The sequence below is a fragment of the Eptesicus fuscus genome, chromosome 7 (assembly GCF_027574615.1).
Source record: "Eptesicus fuscus isolate TK198812 chromosome 7, DD_ASM_mEF_20220401, whole genome shotgun sequence".
Taxonomy (NCBI): Eukaryota; Metazoa; Chordata; class Mammalia; order Chiroptera; family Vespertilionidae; genus Eptesicus; species Eptesicus fuscus.
Window position 1 is genome coordinate 5,562,574 of NC_072479.1, and position 18,990 is coordinate 5,581,563.

General features: G+C 41.6%; 1 protein-coding gene across 4 annotated transcripts in view; it reads right to left on the reverse strand.

Moving 5' to 3' along the window:
* CENPJ (centromere protein J) overlaps nucleotides 1-18,990 on the reverse strand; it is an 87,248-nt gene that overhangs the window by 20,884 nt on the left and 47,374 nt on the right. For all 4 annotated transcript variants that reach the window (XM_054718712.1, XM_028134886.2, XM_008158163.3 and 1 more), the window contains 3 exons: nucleotides 18,766-18,931; nucleotides 6,270-6,512; nucleotides 1,339-1,423 (listed from right to left, as the gene is read on the reverse strand). In XM_054718712.1, the coding sequence (XP_054574687.1) occupies nucleotides 1,339-1,423; nucleotides 6,270-6,512; nucleotides 18,766-18,931 (494 nt within the window). The remainder of the gene's footprint in view (nucleotides 1-1,338; nucleotides 1,424-6,269; nucleotides 6,513-18,765; nucleotides 18,932-18,990) is intronic.

Sequence of the window (18,990 nt, forward strand, 5' to 3'; positions counted from 1 at the left end):
AAGATGGCTGCACCCACAGCTGAGGCCAAGTTCCCATAAGGAGCCTTAACGAGCAATCAGCAGGGACCTGAGGCTATGCCCTCCCCCGCCCCCGTGGGGCTTGACAGGAGACCTCAGACCGCATCTCCCACCCGGCAGAGCTTGACACGGGACCTCAAGGTGCACTTCCCGTCCCGGTGCTGGGCTAGGGGACCTCAGGCTGCTCCCCCCCGCCCCAGCGCCAGGCCGGGGGACCTCAGGCCACGCCCCCCACCCGGCGGGGCTTGACAGGGGACCTCAGACCGCATCTCCCACCCGGCAGGGCTTGACAGGGGACCTCAGGCCACGCCACCCACCAGGTGGGGCCTGACGGGCAGTCAGACATCCCTGGAGGGGTCCCAGATTGGAGAGGGTGCAGGCTGGGCTGAGGGACACACACCTCCGTGCACGAATTTCGTGCATCGGGCCTCTAGTATACACACACACACACACACACACACACACACACACACAAACACACCTCTATGTTCATTATTCATGGTGGCCAAGCCATGGAGACAACCAAAGTGTCCTTTGGTAGAGGACTGATTAAAGACGATGTGATACATATATACAATGAAATACTACTCAGCCATAAGATGAAATACTGCCATTTGCAACAACAGGGATGGATCTTGATATTATGCTAATGACATAAGTCAGTCAGAAAAAGCTAAGAACCATATGCTTTCACTCATATGTGGGATATAAAACTGAAACTTGTGGACAAAAAACAGCAGTGTGGTGGTTGTCAGAGGGAAGAGGGGAGGCAAATGGGGGCAGGGTGAACGGTGCCTAAAATATGGTGATGGAAAATGATTTGACTTTGGATTGTGTGGGCACAATATATAGATCTTGTGTCACAGAAATCTACACCTGAAACCACCCCAATAAATTTAGTTTTTTTAAAAAAAAGGCTTTCTGCAGCCCTATTCATGTTATTGACACACTGGATGAAACATGAATGCCCGTCAACAGGAAAACTTGACTGGCAAATACATGTGGATTCTGTATAGCTATTATAATCAATAAACTACAGTTTACATGTATTAATGTGGTAAGTCTTAAAACATGAAGAGAAAAAAACAAATTGCAAAGGAATACATAAGGTATGAAAACAATACTATATTAATTTATGGACACGATACAGTAAAAGAATGAGAAGCCAGCACGGGAATGCTGTCAAGGTGAAAATTAAGTGGGGGAGTAGGATACACAGGAGGCTTTAATTAAAATCACAGTATTTATTTCTTAGGTAGATTAATTTTCTATTCTTTAAATTCCTTAAATGTCTTCTAAAAAGATCATGCAGCTTCTTACCTTGTGTGGACAAATTATTTTTCTTGTATGTCTCTAGCTGGGTTCCTGAAGAATTTTGACTCTTTTGAATTTGAACTGATGAATTCTACAGTAAGAGATAATTATATAATTGAATATAAAATCAGTGTTAGTCTACATATTAGTACAATGAATTAAACTAACAGAACTCAGCTTGCAATGAGAATGTTTTAAGTCTGTTCATTTACATTGTTTTCATTTATCACTAGAGACCAGAGTGAACACACACACATGCGCACACACATACACACACACCACCTCTGTAAATATATTCATTCCTCAAGTTAAGGGCTTAACAGACAATGTAAAACCAAACAGTCTTATGTGGACTGTTACCAGGCTAGCCAGAGGAGAGAGGAGGAACTCGTGGTTACCCATCAGCAAAACCTTCGTATCTCAGCTTCTCCGGTTAGCGTTTCCCTCACTGCCTAACTGAGCCCTAAGCCCCACTGAGATGAATGCTCACCACTGTCCCTTGGAGAGATGGAGGTTTCTCGCTCTCAGAGCTCACAACCCTAGACTTAGAGGTAGTAGGTGTCCTCCTTGCTCCCCATCACTGCTTCCAACCAAATTTCTTTCTCTCCTCCCCACCCACCTCCACCAAGCTCCGAGTCTCACGGCCATGTACTCACCCTCCTTGCCTTTCCTGACCGACTCTCCCTCCAATCTCAGCCAGGCACTACCATGGGCAAACTCTAGAACTAGTCATTATCACTATTTGCAATGATCAATAACTGTTCAATTTCAAAGCATTTGAATCCAGAATGTGAGGTATTCTACAAAATAACTAGCCTGGTCTATTAAAAAAGCCAATGCCATTTAGTGTTCAAGTATGTACCTATGGGTGATATGCCATGATTTCTACAACTTCCTTCATATGGTCCAGCAAAAAACACAATGTGGCAAAACCTTAACGGTGGTTCAATCTAGGTAAGGAGTCAGGTGTCCATTGGACTGTTTTTTTCAAATGCCTCTGGGAAACTTCCACAACGAAACGTTTGAAGAAGGAGGGAGAATTCCACTTTCTGCTACAGCCGACAGGGTCCCACACGTCACAGACCCATGTGTTCTATGTCCCTCACAACCCTGCAGCCTATGCCCTTCTTAAGCAGTTCATGGGTCACTGCACACTGGGAACCTCTAAGCCCCTCTCTGCTTTGTGGTATTCCCCGATGACCACACCTCTCCTACAACATAACTCTCCACCAACTGACACCCAGAAAACAAACAAACAAACAAGAAAAAAAATAATGCAAGCCATTCTCACTGGGAATAATGACCTCTAACCTGCATGGGCCTCCGATGCAGCCCAGGACTCAGACTACACTTCCCGGTCCCGTGGCTTTCCTCTCTCTGAGACAGCTTACACTTTCTCCCACGTTCTCTGCCCTCACCATCAGCAGGGCATCATGCTTCCCACTTTACTGAGAAAGTTAAAGCATCAGAAGGGAACTTCCTATCAATAGCACCAGACACCTAGCCCCAGGTGCAGACCTTAGAACTTCTGTTATTGAAGTGCAACTGCCCGTGCTCCTGGCCAAAACCAGCCCCTCCATTCATCCAATCATTCATTCCCTAAGTCCCATCTCCCCTTACTTATGATCACCTCACATTTCCCTCTACTGAAACCAACTCTACAAATATACAAACACCTGTTAATTTCCCATCTTAAAAACAAAACAATTTCCCCTACAGCCACTACCCCCTTTTTTTATATTTACTGCAAAACTTTTCCACACGGATCTCATATTCTGTCTGAAACTTCTCCCCATTCTCTTATCCAGTCAGGCTTTTATCTTGGACACGTTTCTACTTGGTAAATCCAAGGACCAACCTTCAGTCCTCAACTTACTGAGCAGCAGCCTTTGATGCCTGTATGCCACACTGTCCCCCTGGAGGGCCTTCTCAGCTTGGCCCTCAGAACACCACGTGGCCCTCCTTTCCTCCTTACTCCATGGCTATTTGTCCTCCGTGCCCCCAGCTTCTCACATTCTGCTCAGTATTTGGACCTCTTCACTTTCAGCCTCAGTCATCTCAGCCCAAGGCTTTACCATACATTCTGATGACCCCAAACTTCTACCTCCAACCTGACGTCTCCTAATATGTATAACTGTCTAGTAAACCTCTTTACCTGATGCTCACTGGCATTTCAAACTCACCTTGTCTGCACCTGAGCAATATGTGTTGTCCTCTTATGGACTTTAATAACAAATGGAAATTCTATTAAGCAAAAAAAAACACTAAACGGGGAAGCCATTCCTGACTCCTTTTTTGCTGTCACACCCCATATCCAGTTCATCAATAAATCCTGTCCACTCCTCAACCCCTCCATTGCCACTCCCCCAGTCTATGCCACTATTATTTCATCTCTAGTCTGAATTACTGCAATAGTCCACCTTGGTGTTCCTGAGTGGGCCCATAGTTTCCCACCCCCTCAATCTATTCCTTTTTTAAAAATATATTTCTTTATTGATTTCAGAGAGTAAGGGAGAAGGAGAGATAGAAACATCAATGATGAGAGAGAATCATTGATCAGCTGCCTCCTGCACACCCCACACTGGGGATCGAGCCTGCAACCTAGGCATGTGCTCTTGGCCAGAATTGAACCTGGGACCCTTCAGTCTACAGGCTGATGCTCTATCCACTGAGCCAAACCGGCTAGGGCTCCCTCAATCTATTCTTAAGTCTATAGTAGAGTGAGCTAGTGTTGGGGAACTCAGAGATGCAATATGGCTCCAGCAGCAAAAGCCTCTGGGAAATGTTGGACTCTGTTTAACCCTCAATAGCCTCAGGCTTGGCTGACTACCCAGAAAGCCAAATGCCATCCAAAGATAAACATCAGTCCCCAGGAAGGAGGTTAATGAATGTATAGAGTGTGATAACTGCCTGATGTTATTATGTTACCTTAGAAACACATTGTTCTTGCTGGTGGTCTATGTGACTACCCACCATATGGTTTTACTTTTAATCCCCTAAAAAAAAGAGACCCCGTCCTAGAAAGAAGAGGATTCTTCCAGGCAGGCCACCACTGGGAGCAGCTGCCTTACCCATGCATGTAAGCTTCTCTTATTAAAGCTATGATTTTGAATAAGGTTATCTGTCAGTTCTTCAGAATCAATCCTGAATTAGACGTTGGGTGCTTTCCCCAAACACTAAGATAAAGGGTTAGGCCACCCCTTCAATCAGAGCCCTGCAAGAGCTCGCACTGCACAGAGGAAAAGCCCAAGTGTTTACAGAAACTATTGAGGCCTAATGAAATCTGCACCCACCACCCTTCATCACATCTCTGGTTTCATCTCCTGTTATTCTCCCCGTTCTCTGCTCCAGCTTTACAGTAAGTGCTCACTTAACATCTTTGATATGTTCTGTGACTTTAAGTGAAATGACGTGTAATGAGAACAAGTTTATCAGGCTGATTGATATAAGTAATCTTATAATGAAATGACACTATTCGAGGACCTGCTGTACCAGCCTTTGGCATTGTTGAACCCCAGGCCCTCCAAGCAGACAGCCTCCAGGCCCAGGTCTCCTGTGCCTGCTCTGCTTCTCACCAGGTCCCTCTGCAGCCATTATTCAAATGTTGCTTTCTCTGTAAAGCCTTCCCTGGCCATCCTACATGTAACTGCAACACCCCATACAGTTATTCCCTCTCCTTGCTTTTTCTTCTTCATTTCCACCACTATGTCACATACCATACATTTTATTTATCTATCTTATTTATAGTCTTTCTCCTGCCACTAGAATATTAAGTTTCAAGAAGGCAAGGACATTTGCCTGTTTTGTCATTGCTTTATCTGCAGTGCCTAAAAGCAGTGCCTGGCAAACCAGAGTTGTAGGTCACACGCATGTGACTCTCTGCAAACACTTCCCTTGGCCTGTTTGAACTGACACTGTCTGCCTACTGCTTATAATAATCCCCTTATCAGAATTATACAAATGGCACAACACTGTTCAACGCTGTAGACGGTTAGGTGTCAGTGTCTTTATTCTGCTCACTGACACTGCAGAGAAGTTATCCTCCATCACTGCTCAGCAAAACCACATATGCTCACTGCTTCATCATCACCTGTACCTTTTCATTTTATTTTTCCAGTTTCCTTGCATTATTATAGTGTCACTGGTTTTTAAGAGCTTGTTTATGACTAAAGATGTTAACCATTTCTCATGCATTGCAAATGAAATACCATGTTTTTTGTTACCATTTTACTCTGGTGTTTTACTTTTTGGTTGTATCAAACTTGTGTATTAAATATAATCATATGCTGTTTAAAAAAAGAATTATACAAATGAATTTGAAAACTATCTCTATAGCAATGCTCAAAATTATTTTTTTAATTATGGTAAAATATATATGGCATAATATTTACCATCTTTTTGTTGTTAATCCTCATCGGAGGATATTTTTTCCATTGATTTTAGAGAGAATGGAAGGGAGGGAGAAGAGGGAGAGAGAGAGAGAAAGGAGAGACAGAGAGAAACATCAATATGAGAGAGACACAACAACTGGTTGGCTCCCACATGTGCCCCGACTGGGGCCTGGGATCAAACCTGCAATCCAGGTATGCACCTCTGACTGGGAATTGAACCCGTGACCATTTGGTGCACGGGCCAATGCTCCAGCCACTGAGCCATACCAGACAGGGCAACAGTTACCATCTTAACCATGTTAAAGTGCACAGGTCAGTGGTATTAAGTACATTCACACTGTCATGCAACCATCACCACCTTTCATTCACAGAACTCTCTTCAACTTGCAAAACTGAAACTCTGTTCTTATTAAACACTAACCCCTCACTCTCTCCTCCCAGCAGCCCTGGAAACTGCCCTTGTGCTTTCTGTCTGTAGGACTCTGAATGCTCAAATATTTAACATCTCCCCCTCACTTGACAAGGCCGGCTGGTCTCCAAACCTACCATGGACCCCTCTTTCTTCATGGCAGTCCTGCACTGGCCCATCTTGATGCTGCCCTCAGCGGCTTCCACTTTCTTCCAAGCATCGAGTCGGAATCTCTCCATCACTTTTATTTCTTCCCGGAGGTCTGTGTTCTCTTTGACCAACATTTCTATCTGGCTTCTAAGACGGCCATGTGTACTTGACCATTTTGCTTCCTTTCTTTTCAAATCTTCCTGTAAATCTGTTACCTGCTGTTTCAAAGCCTGACAACCCCCCACCCCCCCCAAAAAAAAGCATTAGTAGAATTAAAACAATGCAACAGATGAAAAAATACAGACTAGCTAACCTAGTCCAGAGAACCGAAAAGAGAAGGCTCAATCACATTTGACTAACACTGGGATTTTCAGAAAGGGGACTAGGGGTTCAGGCTAGAGCCTCACTTCATACCATCAGCAAAATTAATTCCAGGAATCAGGAGGAGGCAGCAGACACCACTTAAGAATTCACTGAAATAATGTGGCCTTGAGATAATAAAGATACTAATTGAGCCCTGGCTGGTTTGGTTCAGTGGATAGAGCGTCGGCCTACACAGACTGAATGGTCCTGGGTTCGATTCTGTCAAGGGCACATGTCCAGGTTACAGGCTCAATTCCTAGTAGGGGGCATGCAGGAGGCAGCCGATTGATGATTCTCTCTCATCATTGATGTTTCTATCTCTTTCTCCGACTCTCCCTTCCTCTCTAAAATCAATAAAAATTTATTTTTTAAAAAGATATTAATTGAGCCAAGACCGGTTTGGCTCAGTGGATAGAGCGCAGGCCTGCGGACTCAAGGGTCTCGGGTTCGATTCCGGTCAAGGGCATGTACCTTAGTTGCGGGCACATCTCCAGTAGGAGGTGTGCAAGAGGCAGCTGATCGATGTTTCTCTCTCATCGATGTTTCTAACTCTCTATCCCTCTCTCTTCCTCTCTGTAAAAAATCAATAAAATATATATATATTTAAAATAGATATTGATTGAAATAGAAGAGATTAAATGGGGGTTATCTGTTGAAGAAAAATAAATAGGAATTAATTACTAACTGAAGGAAGAAGAGATGAGGTAAAGGGAAGAATAAAAGATTCAAATTCAAAACTACCAACCCTGAAAACTGATCCTATTGGGAATTTATAAGAAACAGGTTTTAAGAAAATGAGTTGTTTTAGATGAACTAAATGATATAAGTGAAGAAACTCTTGGAAATGTCTAGAAGCCATCTGTAACTATACAAAGAGAAATAAATATCAATGTCAGACTAAGGAGAGATAGTCAGCTAGCTACACAGAATACGTAGGTGCAAGTCATGGGAAGTGACTTGAAACTGAGGAAACTGAGTGTAACAGCAGGTAACTGAGGAGGAAGCATTACCTACCACCCACCTGAGAACCTGTTCAGATATGAGACTGAAGACAGTGAGAATCCTAACTCACTAACACACACCTCATTAACACACACGGACAATCTGACGTCCATCTATGCTCATATAAACCTCACAACAGCCAATAAAGTGCTGCTCCAGTGAACACATGAATGATAAGAAAATGAAACAGCCTATTCCTGACATGGAGAAAGTTATAGTGGTCTGGACAGAAGATCAAACCAGCCACAACATTCCCTTAAGCAAAAGCCTAATCCAAGCAAGATTCTTAACTCTTTAATTCTGTGAAGGCTGAGAGAGGTGAGGAAGCTTAGAGGAAAAGTCTAAAGCTACGAGAGGTTGGTTCATGAAGTTGAAAGAAATAAGCTGTGTCCATAACATAAAAGTTCAAGGTGAAGTAGCAAGTGCTAATCTAGAAGCTTCAGCAAGTTATCCAGAAGATCTAGTTAAGATAATTAATGAATGTGGTTACACTCAATAACAGATTTTCAATGTAGACAAAACAGCCTTATATTGGAAGAAAATGCCATCTAGACTTTCATAGCTAGCGAGAAGAAGTCAATGCCCAGCTTCAAAGCTTCCAAGGACAGGCTGACTCTTGTTAGGGGCTAATGCAGCTGGTGACTTTAAGTTGAAACCACTGCCCACTTACCATTCTGATAATCCTAAGGCCCTTAGTAATTATGCAAAATCTACTCTTCCTGTGCTCTATAAATGGAACAACAAAGTCTGGATGACAGCGTATCTGTATACAACATAGTTTACCGATTATTTTAAGCCCACTGTTGAGACTACTACTCAGATAAAAAAAAATTATTTTCAAAACATTACTGTTGAGAGAAAAAAAAATGGCGGCAAAATAGACAGATGGGTCCCGAGCCTTGTCCCGGAGCAGAAAGAAAGAACAGCTGAGGGTCGCACGGGGAGTATTTGTTGGCAAAATAAAGGACAGCTATACTCCAGGAGAAGGTGGGGGACTGCTGGATGGGGTTCCCCTGACTGGGCAGCCCCCACTGCGGCTGGGTCCCCTCTCAGAGCGACCAGCTCGGCGCGGAGACCACGCCATCTTGAAGGGGAAAGTGGATCTTATTGGAAGCTTGAAAAGTTACAACTGCGGCAACCACCGAACAGCTGCGAACCCCAGAACACCGGTCCCCAATTGGCGCAAACACGCGGATTCAGAGAAGGTCTACACTCCACCACGGAAAGGTCAGATTTCACCTGGGATAAGGTGAGGTCTCTGGTCCCTGCGGGAGAGAAACAAGCGCGCTGCGGGAACTGGAGGACCTGGGAAGTCTGTGCCTAGAAAAATCCGTGGCTGTTGGGGCTGGTGTGATCCATGAATGTGAAAAGGGGTCCTCAGAGCTGCTAACAGAAGGGAACTCTAAAAAGCAACCCATTTTGTTCTGGTGCAAAAGGACAGCCTAAAAATTTTAAAAGTGTGCCAGCTGCTTAGACCCAAGGGGGAAAGAAGGATACGCAGACTTGCCTGCAGCCCCGTTGTTCGCACACTTGGGCTTTTTCCTCTTCAAATCCTTGCTTCTGATTACTAAGCCCAATACATAGGATCACCCAGTTGGGAGACTGCAGGGGAAAGTTGTTTTTCTGGAACCTGGGGATCGGAACGGGAAGTGACCGACGAAGAGCCAGCTCTAAGGCAGCCCACTCCCACAAACCGATATTGAGTGCCAAAGGGAAAGAAGGCTCTAAACAGCCTAGAGAGGCCATATATAGACCTGGAAGTCAATCCAGAAACACTGCTTCCCAGGGACTGAATCACCAATTGACTCTTGTGTAATCAAAAATAAAGGAATACAAGAAATTAAGACACCGCCTGCTTAAAAATCAGGACTGGATTACAACACTGAGAAGCAGTGGAATGCAGGAATCTGCAACACAGTCCTGACTGGGAAACAGGCATGCCAAACAGAACAATAGAGGAGGTGAATGACCTTCATAACTGCACATTTTATTTTTTTTACTTTTTATTTTTTTAATTTTTTATTGTTTTTTATTTTTATTTTCTTCATCTTTTACTTAAGAAACTATTTTTTTCTTTTTTCCTCACTTGATTTTACATTTTTAATTATTACATTTTAATTTTCAATCAGTATTATTACTATTTTACCTTATTTTTATTTTTAAGTGTCATTTTATTTTCACTTTATTTTACTTTGGGATTAGTGTTCTACATTCTATTTTCATCGTTCCTTTTGCATCGTTTTACTCTATCTCAACTCTACCTTTATGCCATCACTCTCTTCCTAACCTTTCCCCTTTTGGTGTCCTGTTTATCTTAACCCTTTCCTGCTTTAGATTTTCCCTATTCTTTCTGTTTACCCCGTTAAAATTTCACGCTACTTATATATCTAATTTCCAATCCCCTGCTCCAAGTCCATACCACCTCTCTCTTCTCTGTCTTAACTATTCAAAAATTTTTTCTATCTGTCCTTATGCTGTTGTTTGCTTGAATGTTGACTATATCGATTCTTTATGCTTTTTTGTGAGATTGTTTTGCTTATTCTTTTTTTGTTTTTTGTGTGTGCTTTGTTTTTATTTGTTTTTTGCTTCTGTTTTCCCTCACCTCACTGGATATTAGTTGTTGTTTGTAGTTTGTATTAATCTCCAGGTACTTGTTGCTGGCATTTGCTGGAATTAGAGGCTGTTCTCTTGGAGTTTTCTCCCCATATATATAGTTTGTTCCCGTTTCCTTTCTTAGTCTCTTTCTTTTCTCTCTTACTTTTTTTTTTCCTTTTCCCAATTACATTTTGGCACTCCTTTTTTTTTTTTCTTTTTCCTCTTCTATTTTCTCTCCTATCCCCTAATTTCTTTTTCCTCTTCTATTTTCTCTCCTATCCCCTAATGCATTTCTCTGCTGGTCACCTTTATTGGGGGTTATTAATAGCGTGAATACATTTCTGTTCAGTACCTTGTGTTTTGTACCTGGTTGTGTTGTATTTTGTGCCTTTAACTCAACGCAGGAGAGAGAGAACTACATAACCAGACATCCAGAGAAGAGAGACCATGGGGAGACAAAGAAACAGCCCGCATATGAAAGAAAAGCAGGCATCACCAGAAAAGGAATTAAACGAAATGGAGGCTAGCAACATGTCAGAGAAAGAATTCAGAGAAATGGTCATAAGGTGTCTGAAAAGAATGGAAGACAAATTCGACAATATGAGTAAGAACCAAGAGGAAATGAAGAAGAACCAAGAAGAAATTAAAAATGACATCGCTGCTGTAAAGGTATCAATAAAAAGCATCAAGAGTAGACTAGAAGAAGCAGAGGACCGCATCAGTGAACTAGAAGACAAGGTGGAAAAAAATACCCAATTAGAGCAGCTTCTAGGGAAAAAAAATTAAAAAGCAGGAGGAGAGCCTAAGGGAACTTTGGGACAACATGAAACAAAACAACATCCATAGAATAGGGGTTCCAGAAGGAGAGTAAACTGAGCAAGGAACAGAAAACCTGTTTGAAGAAATAATGACAGAAAACTTCCCTGATAAAGGGAAGAAAAAACCCACACAAATCCAAGAAGCTCACAGAGTCCCAAGCAAAATGAACCCCAAAAGACCGATGCCAAGGCTCATTATAATTAAATTGGCAAACACCAACGACAAAGTAAGAATCTTAAAAGCAGCCAGAGAGAGACAGAAAGTTACATACAAAGGAACCCCCATCAGACTAGCAACTGATTTCTCAACAGAAACTCATCAGGCCAGAAGGGAATGGAATGAAATATACAAAGTCATGCAAACGAAGGGTCTCAATCCAAGAATATTGTACCCAGCAAGGCTATCAATCAAAATTGAAGGTGAAATCAGGAGCTTCACAGACAAAAAAGGACTAAGGGAATTTATCACCACTAAACCAGCAATGCAAGAAATGCTAAAGGGTCTGCTGTATAAAAGAATATAGGAAGTGAAGAAGGAACACAGGGGTAAAGAATAAAAATGGCGACAAATAAGTACCTATCAATAATAACTTTAAATGTAAATGGATTAAATGCCCCAATCAAAAGACACAGGGTAACGGATTGGATAAGAAAACAAAACCCATATATCTGCTGTCTACAAGCTGTATTACAAAGCCACTGTTCTCAAAACAGCCTGGTACTGGCACAAGAGCAGACATACAGACCAATGTAATAGAATAGAGAATCCAGATATCGACCCAAACCACTATGCTCAATTAATATTTGACAAAGGAGGCATGAACATACAATGGAGTCAAGACAGTCTCTTCAGCTGAAACCGGTTTGACTCAGTGGATAGAGCGTCGGTCTGTGGACTGGAAGGTCCCAGGTTCGATTCCGGTCAAGGGCATGTACATTGGTTGCGGGCACGTCCCCCGGTGGGGGTGTGCAGGAGGCAGCTGGTCGATGTCTCTCTCTCATTGATGTTTCTAGCTCTCTATCCCTCTCCCTTCCTCTCTGTGAAAAATCAATAAAATATATTTAAAAAAAAAAAAGACAGTCTCTTCAATAAATGATGTTGGGAAAATTGGACAGATACATGCAAAAAAAAAAAATGAAACTAGATCACCAACTTACACCATACACAAAAATAAACTCAAAATGGATACAGGACTTAAACATAAGACGGGAAACCATAAAAATACTAGAGGAATCCACAGACAGCAAAATCTCGGACATATGCCAAAAGAACTTCTTCACTGATACTGCTCCTAGGGCAATGGAAGCTAAAGAGAAAATAAACAAATGGGACTACATCAAAATAAAAAGCTTTTGCACGGCAAAAGAAACCATCAACAAAACAACAAGAAAGCGCACTCTATGGGAGAACATATTTGCAAATGTTATCATTGATAAAGGTTTAATCTCCAACATTTACAGGGAACTCATGCAACTTAATAAAAGGAAGATAAATGATCCAATAAAAAAATGGGCAATGGACCTAAATAGAATCTTTTCGAAAGAAGACAGAAGGAAGGCCAAGAGACACATGAAAATATGCTCAAAGTCACTAATTATCCGAGAGATGCAAATCAAAACAACAATGCAGTACCATCTCACACCTGTCAGAATGGCTATTATCAACAAATCAACAAAGGACAAGTGTTGGCAAGGATGTGGAGAAAAAGGAACCCTAGTGCACTGCTGGTGGGAATGCAGACTGGTGCAGCCACTGTGGAGAACGTATGGAGTTTCCTCAAAAAACTAAAAATGGAACTCCCATTTGACCCAGTAATCCCACTCCTAGTAATATATCCTAAGAATCTGGAAACACCAATCAAAAAGGATATATGCATCCCTATGTTCATAGCAACACAATTTACAATAGCTAAGATCTAGAAACAGCCTAGGTGCCCATCAGCAGATGACTGGATCAGAAAACTATGGTACATCTACACAATGGAATACTATGCTGCCATAAAAAAGAAGGAATTCTTACCATTTGCAGCAACATGGATGGAACTGGAGAACATTATGCTAAGTGAAATAAGCCAGTCAATGAAAGAAAAATACCACATGATCTCACTCATTTATGGATAATAAAGAACATTATAAACTGACTAGAAGCCCGGTGCACGAAATTCGTGCACGGCGGGGGGTTGTCCCTCAGCCCAGCCTGTACCCTCTCCAATCTGTGACTCCTGGAGGGATGTCCGACTGCCCGTTTAGGCCCGATCCCAAGGGCAGTCGGACATCCCTCTCTCAATCCAGGACTGCTGGCTCCCAAATGCTTGCCTGCCTACCTTCCTGATTGCCCCCAACTTCCCTCCTCTGCCAGCCTGGTCACCCCTAACTGCCCTCTCCTGCAGGGTTGATCACCTCCAACTGCCCTCCCTTGCAAGCCTGGTCCCTCTCAACTGCCCTCCTTTGCAGGCCTGGTCCCTCCCAAGTGCCCTCCCTTGCAGGCCGGTGCCTCCCAACTGCCCTCCCCTGCTGGCCATCTTGTAGTGGCCATCTTGTGTCCACATGGGGGCAGGATCTTTGACCACATGGGGGCAGCTATATTGTGTGTTGCAGTGATGATCAATCTGTATATTACTCTTTTATTAGATAGGATAGAGGCCTGGTGCACGGTGGGGGCCAGCTGGTTTGCCCTGAAGGGCGTCCCAGATCAGGGTGGGGTTCCCTTGGGCGTGGGGCAGCCTGAGCGAGGGGCCTGTGGTGGTTTGCAGGCCGGCCACGCCCCCTGGCAACCCAAGAGGCCTTGGTATCTGGAATTTATTTTCCTTCTACAATTGAAACTTTGTAGCCTGGAGCGGAGCCAAGCCTGCTGCTCCCTCCGGGGTGGCAGCCATTTCTGTGGCAGTTAATTCACCTTCTACAATTGAAACTTTGTAGCCTTAAGCGGTTGAGCCTGGCCAGGGTGTGCGGAAAGCTTTGCTTCCCCTGTTGCCGCCGGCAACCCTGGCCTGCTCTCTCAAGCTCCATTCTGCCGCCATTTGTTTGAATTTGTTTACCTTCTATAATTGAAACTTTGTAGCTTGAGTGGAGACTTAGGCCTGCAATGGCTATGGAAAGCTTGGCTTCCTCTGTTACCTGGGAAACCTTGCTCTCTGTGGCTGTAGCCATCTTGGATGGGGTTAATTTGCATACTCGCCCTGATTGGCTGATGGGCGTGGCTTGGCTGATGGGCGTGGCTTATGTAGCGGAGTGATGGTTAATTTGCATATTACCGTTTTATTAGAGAGGATGAACAAAAAGATAGATACAGAGACAGTAAAGCATCAAACAGACTGTCAAATTAAGCGGGAAGGATAGGGAGAGGTGGGGAGATAAGAGATCAACCGAAGGACTTCTATGCATGAATATAAGCATAACCAATGGACACAAAACACGGGGGGGTGAGGGCATGTATGGGAGTGGGGTGGGAGGGAGGGCAATGGTAAGATATGTACACATATAATACCTTAATAAAAAAACATTACTGTTCATTGACAATGCATTTGGTCACCCAAGAGCCCTGATGGAGATGTACAAGAGTAATGTTGTTTTCATGCCTGCTAACAACATCCATTCTGCAGCCCCTAGATCAAGGAATAATTTTGACTTTCAAGTCTTACTAATTAAAAAACACACTTTATAAGGCTATAGATAGTGATTCATAAGATAGTGATTCCTCTGATGGATCTAGGCAAACTATAAATTGAAAACCTTCTGGAAAGGATTCACCTTTCTAAATGCCATTACGAACATTCATGATTCATGGGAAGAGATCAAAACACTAACAAGAGTTTGGAATAAATTGATTCCAACCCTCATGGATAATTTTGAGGCGGTCAAGACTTCAGTGGAGGAAGTAACTGTAGATGTGGAAATAGCAAGAGAACTAGAATTAGAAGTGGAGCCTACATGTGACTGAATTGCTACAAATTCATGGTAAAACTTTAACAGATGAGGAGCAAAGAGAGTGTCATCAGAAATGGCTACGTGTGTCAGTGCTGACACGCGTGTCATAGGTTCGCCATCACTGGTCTATACCATCTCTTTAATCTTTTAATAATTTAATAATCAGAAGCATATCAATAAATATAGATTTGTTTCTGATTAAGTATATACCTGTTTTTAAAGTATGTAATTGCATTGTAGAGGCAGAAAGAAGGATAAATATAGGAAACTATGAATGAGCTATAGTTTAAGAAAAACAAGGAACTGTACCCACAACCAAAAGAAATAATGAACACCCATGGTTACACACAATATCAAGTTTTTTGAAAAGGGTCCAATACTTAAATCAACATTAGCAAAGCAGATTGAGGGTTCAAAAAAAGGTTTCAAAATTATGAAATTGTCTAATGTCTTAAAGAGGAAAGCTAACTCACCAACTCTCCAGGAAATGAGACCTCTACATCAACACTGTCCAGAATTTTCTGTAATGATGGATGTGTCCTGGACCTGCACTGTCCAATGTGATAGCTACCAGTCACATAACAGCTACTGAGCAATTGAAATGTGGCTAATATCACTGAAAAACTGAATTTTAGTTTTATTTAATTTCATTTAACTTAAACTTAAATAGCCACATGTGGCTAATGACTAGCAGACTGGAAAGAACAGGTTTAGAAAATAAGAGGTTAAATTGTTTGCAGGAAAGACACCAGGTTATAATAAAGTAAAAACTTTGTGTTAGTCTCATCAAAGTAAGTAGAACGAAAATAAAGTTCATTTGTTATGGTTTGAATCACACTGGAAGAAGAAATTTCAGCTATGACAAAGAGGGGAAAGTGGGGGGAATCAAGTTTATAATCTTGGGTGGTCTAAGAAGGGTGGTGGTGTTATTTTCCTTATGGTTCTCTAAGATTTTTATAACATAGCAAGGTATCAAAGTAAGTATCACTCTACTGGGAGACTCGGGAACAGTAAATATGAAATGACAAATCCATTATGCAGATATTTTAGAATAGATTATGGTTTTAAATTTAGGGAAAAATTTTCTAATAGCTGAATTTGATTTTAACTACTGTTTAAAGTATTTGAAGTGGCCCAGGCCTGGTAGCTCAATTGTTTAGGGTGTCGTCCCAATATGCCAAGGTTGAAGGTTCAACCTCTGGCCAGGGCACATATAAGATACAACCAATGAATGCCTAAATAAGTGGAACAACAAACTGATATATGTCTCTCTCTCAAATTAATAAATTAAAAATATTTTAATAAAGTATTTGAAGTATTCACAAAAAGTCATGATAAATTTGTATTATTACAGATTATAAAAAATAATATATAATCTAGATTATAGATTTTAAAAAGAAATTCAAATAAGTTTAACATCCATTTTTAATCTAAAGAGCAAAAAACATCTATAATAATAAAAGCATAATATGCTAATTAGACCCGACAGCCGAACGACCTTCTGGACATCATTCCAGACGAATTGGTGGCAGTGGGGGCCGAAGCAGAGGCGGTTAGGGGTGATCAGGCAGGCAGGCAAGCAGTTAGGGATAATCAGGCAGACAGGCAAGTGGTCCAGGCAGGGGAGTGGTTAGGAGCCAGTGGTCCCGGATTGCAAGTCAGACTTCCCCCGAGGGGTCCCGGATTGTGAGAGGGTGCACACTGGGCTGAGAAAAACCTCCCACCCCGGTGCACAAATTATGTGCACCGGGCCTCTAGTTCTTAATAATTGCTAGTAGAATTAAAACTTGAAATGATATTTATGAAGAGATAATCTGGCATTATCTATGAATGTACAACCACCCCTCTTTAACCTAGAAATTCACTTCCAGGAATTTATCCTACAGATACACTTGAGTATGTAAGATATATGGGGGCAAGATGAATTTGTTTTGTTCACTCCTATATTCCCAGCACATGCCTTCTATATCACAGGTACTCAATAACCACATGCTAAATGACTAAGTAGAAGAATTATTGTGAAGTGCTTTGTGTACAAGGTAATTCAAGACAGCACCCTTAATAGAGAGAAAAGGAATAGAAATAACATAAATGTTTAGTTAATTATGGCACATCCATATAATGCAATTCTATTCAATGGTAAAATAAAGAATGACGATGTTCTTGATGTTAAGATACAAATGATTCCAATATACTTCCATTAATTTTTTTTAAACTTAGCAATATATATGCATTTGCTTAGAATTCTTCTGGAAAGATACAAGAGACTGGTAACATTGGTTGTCTCAAATGAGGAAAATTGGGTGCCTGAGCAAGCGTGAGAGATTTCACTGTAGATTCTTTTTTTGAAATAATAAATTTAATAGATTGTTAAAGTCTATCAGATTTAATAAACCAAGCATTAACTAAAACATGGCATGTGTTTCTCCCCACAGAGTAAAAATACAGGATGAAAGACCCTAATCAACTTGGCATATGATAACTTAAGCTATAGGTGTGCAGGTGAGATTGTTCAAATATGGCATACTACAGAAAGAAAGAAATCAAAAGATAGAACTCTAAAATACTGGTATTTAAAATATGGACAGGCATGGACACAGACAATAGGGTGCTGAAGGCCTGGGGCAAGAAGGCGGGGGTGGGCTGGAGGGGGTCAATGGAGGAAAAAAGGGGACATATGTAATACTACAACAATAAAGAATTATATATCTATAATAATAAAAGTGTAATATGCTAATTAGCCCAGACAGCAGAATGACCTTCCGGATGAAGCCGCTGTGGCAGGGGCCAAGGCAGAGGCAGTTAGGGGCGATCAGGCAGGCAGGCGACCAATTAGGGGCGATCAGGCAGGCAGGCGAGCAGTTAGGGGTGATGAGGCAGGCAGGCAGAGTGGTTAGGGGAGATGAGGCAGGAAGGCAGAGTGGTTAGGGGCGATGAGGCAGGCAGGCAGGCGAGCAGTTAGGAACCAGTGGTCCCAGATTGCAAGAAGGTGCAGGCTGAGCTGAGGGACACCACCCCTACCTGCCGTGCACAAATTTCGTGCACCAGACCTCTAGTATAATAATAATAATAATAATTAATAAAATATGGACGTGGAAGATGAGTTTGCACTTCATGCTATAAACAAGAGATAGACATTTAAATTTTTTCTCTTGGTAAATTAAGTTTTTCTTTTAATGAAGTCCAATATATCCATTTTTTTCTTTCATACTTATTTCTTTGTCTTCTCTTGGAAGTCTTTGCCTATGCCACTGTCATGAATACATTCACCTCCATTATTTTTCTTTATTTTAGCTAGAAATGCATTAGTCCTATGTAAGTACTACATTCCTCTGATCATGTCCATTTCTAACTTTGAAATGAAAAGGACTGATAATTTGGCCTATCAGTTTATAAGTTTTAGAATTAAACACCTATTAAGTATATGGGCCTTAAATTATTAAAAATGAACAAAACTTAACAGTATTTCTTGTGTGGTAAGTCAAACAAATTAACCCAACATTACAACAGTGAGCTTCCAACTCCTGGCTTATGAATTCATTCATGTCATTAGCGTACTCTTTCTGTTTGTTTGGAAACCTTTATTAAGAGAATATTTTACTTTTTAAAAGCCAGACTACAAAAGATGTTCCTGATGCAGTGTCTCAGATAATTTGTTGAATCAATAGATGACTAATAAATTGATACCCAATATCTCTTTGACATATCAAATAACCCTAAGGTTCTTACAAAACCGAAATCTTTATTAATTTATATGAGTATATAAGTATTGGTATACCTGTATTTCTTCACGTTCCTTTTTATCTGGAAAAGTTCTTGCAACTGTAGCATACTTTTCAAAAACTTTGCGTTTATTTTGTAGCTTCCTCATTTCCTCCTTTTTAAACTCTTTTATTCGAGCCAATTCATTTGCTTTCTGTTGTTCAAAGTCTGTGATTTCTTTCCTAAAACGATCAAACCATGTTATTTAAGGAGATTATCTAAAGCAGTGGTGGGCAACCTT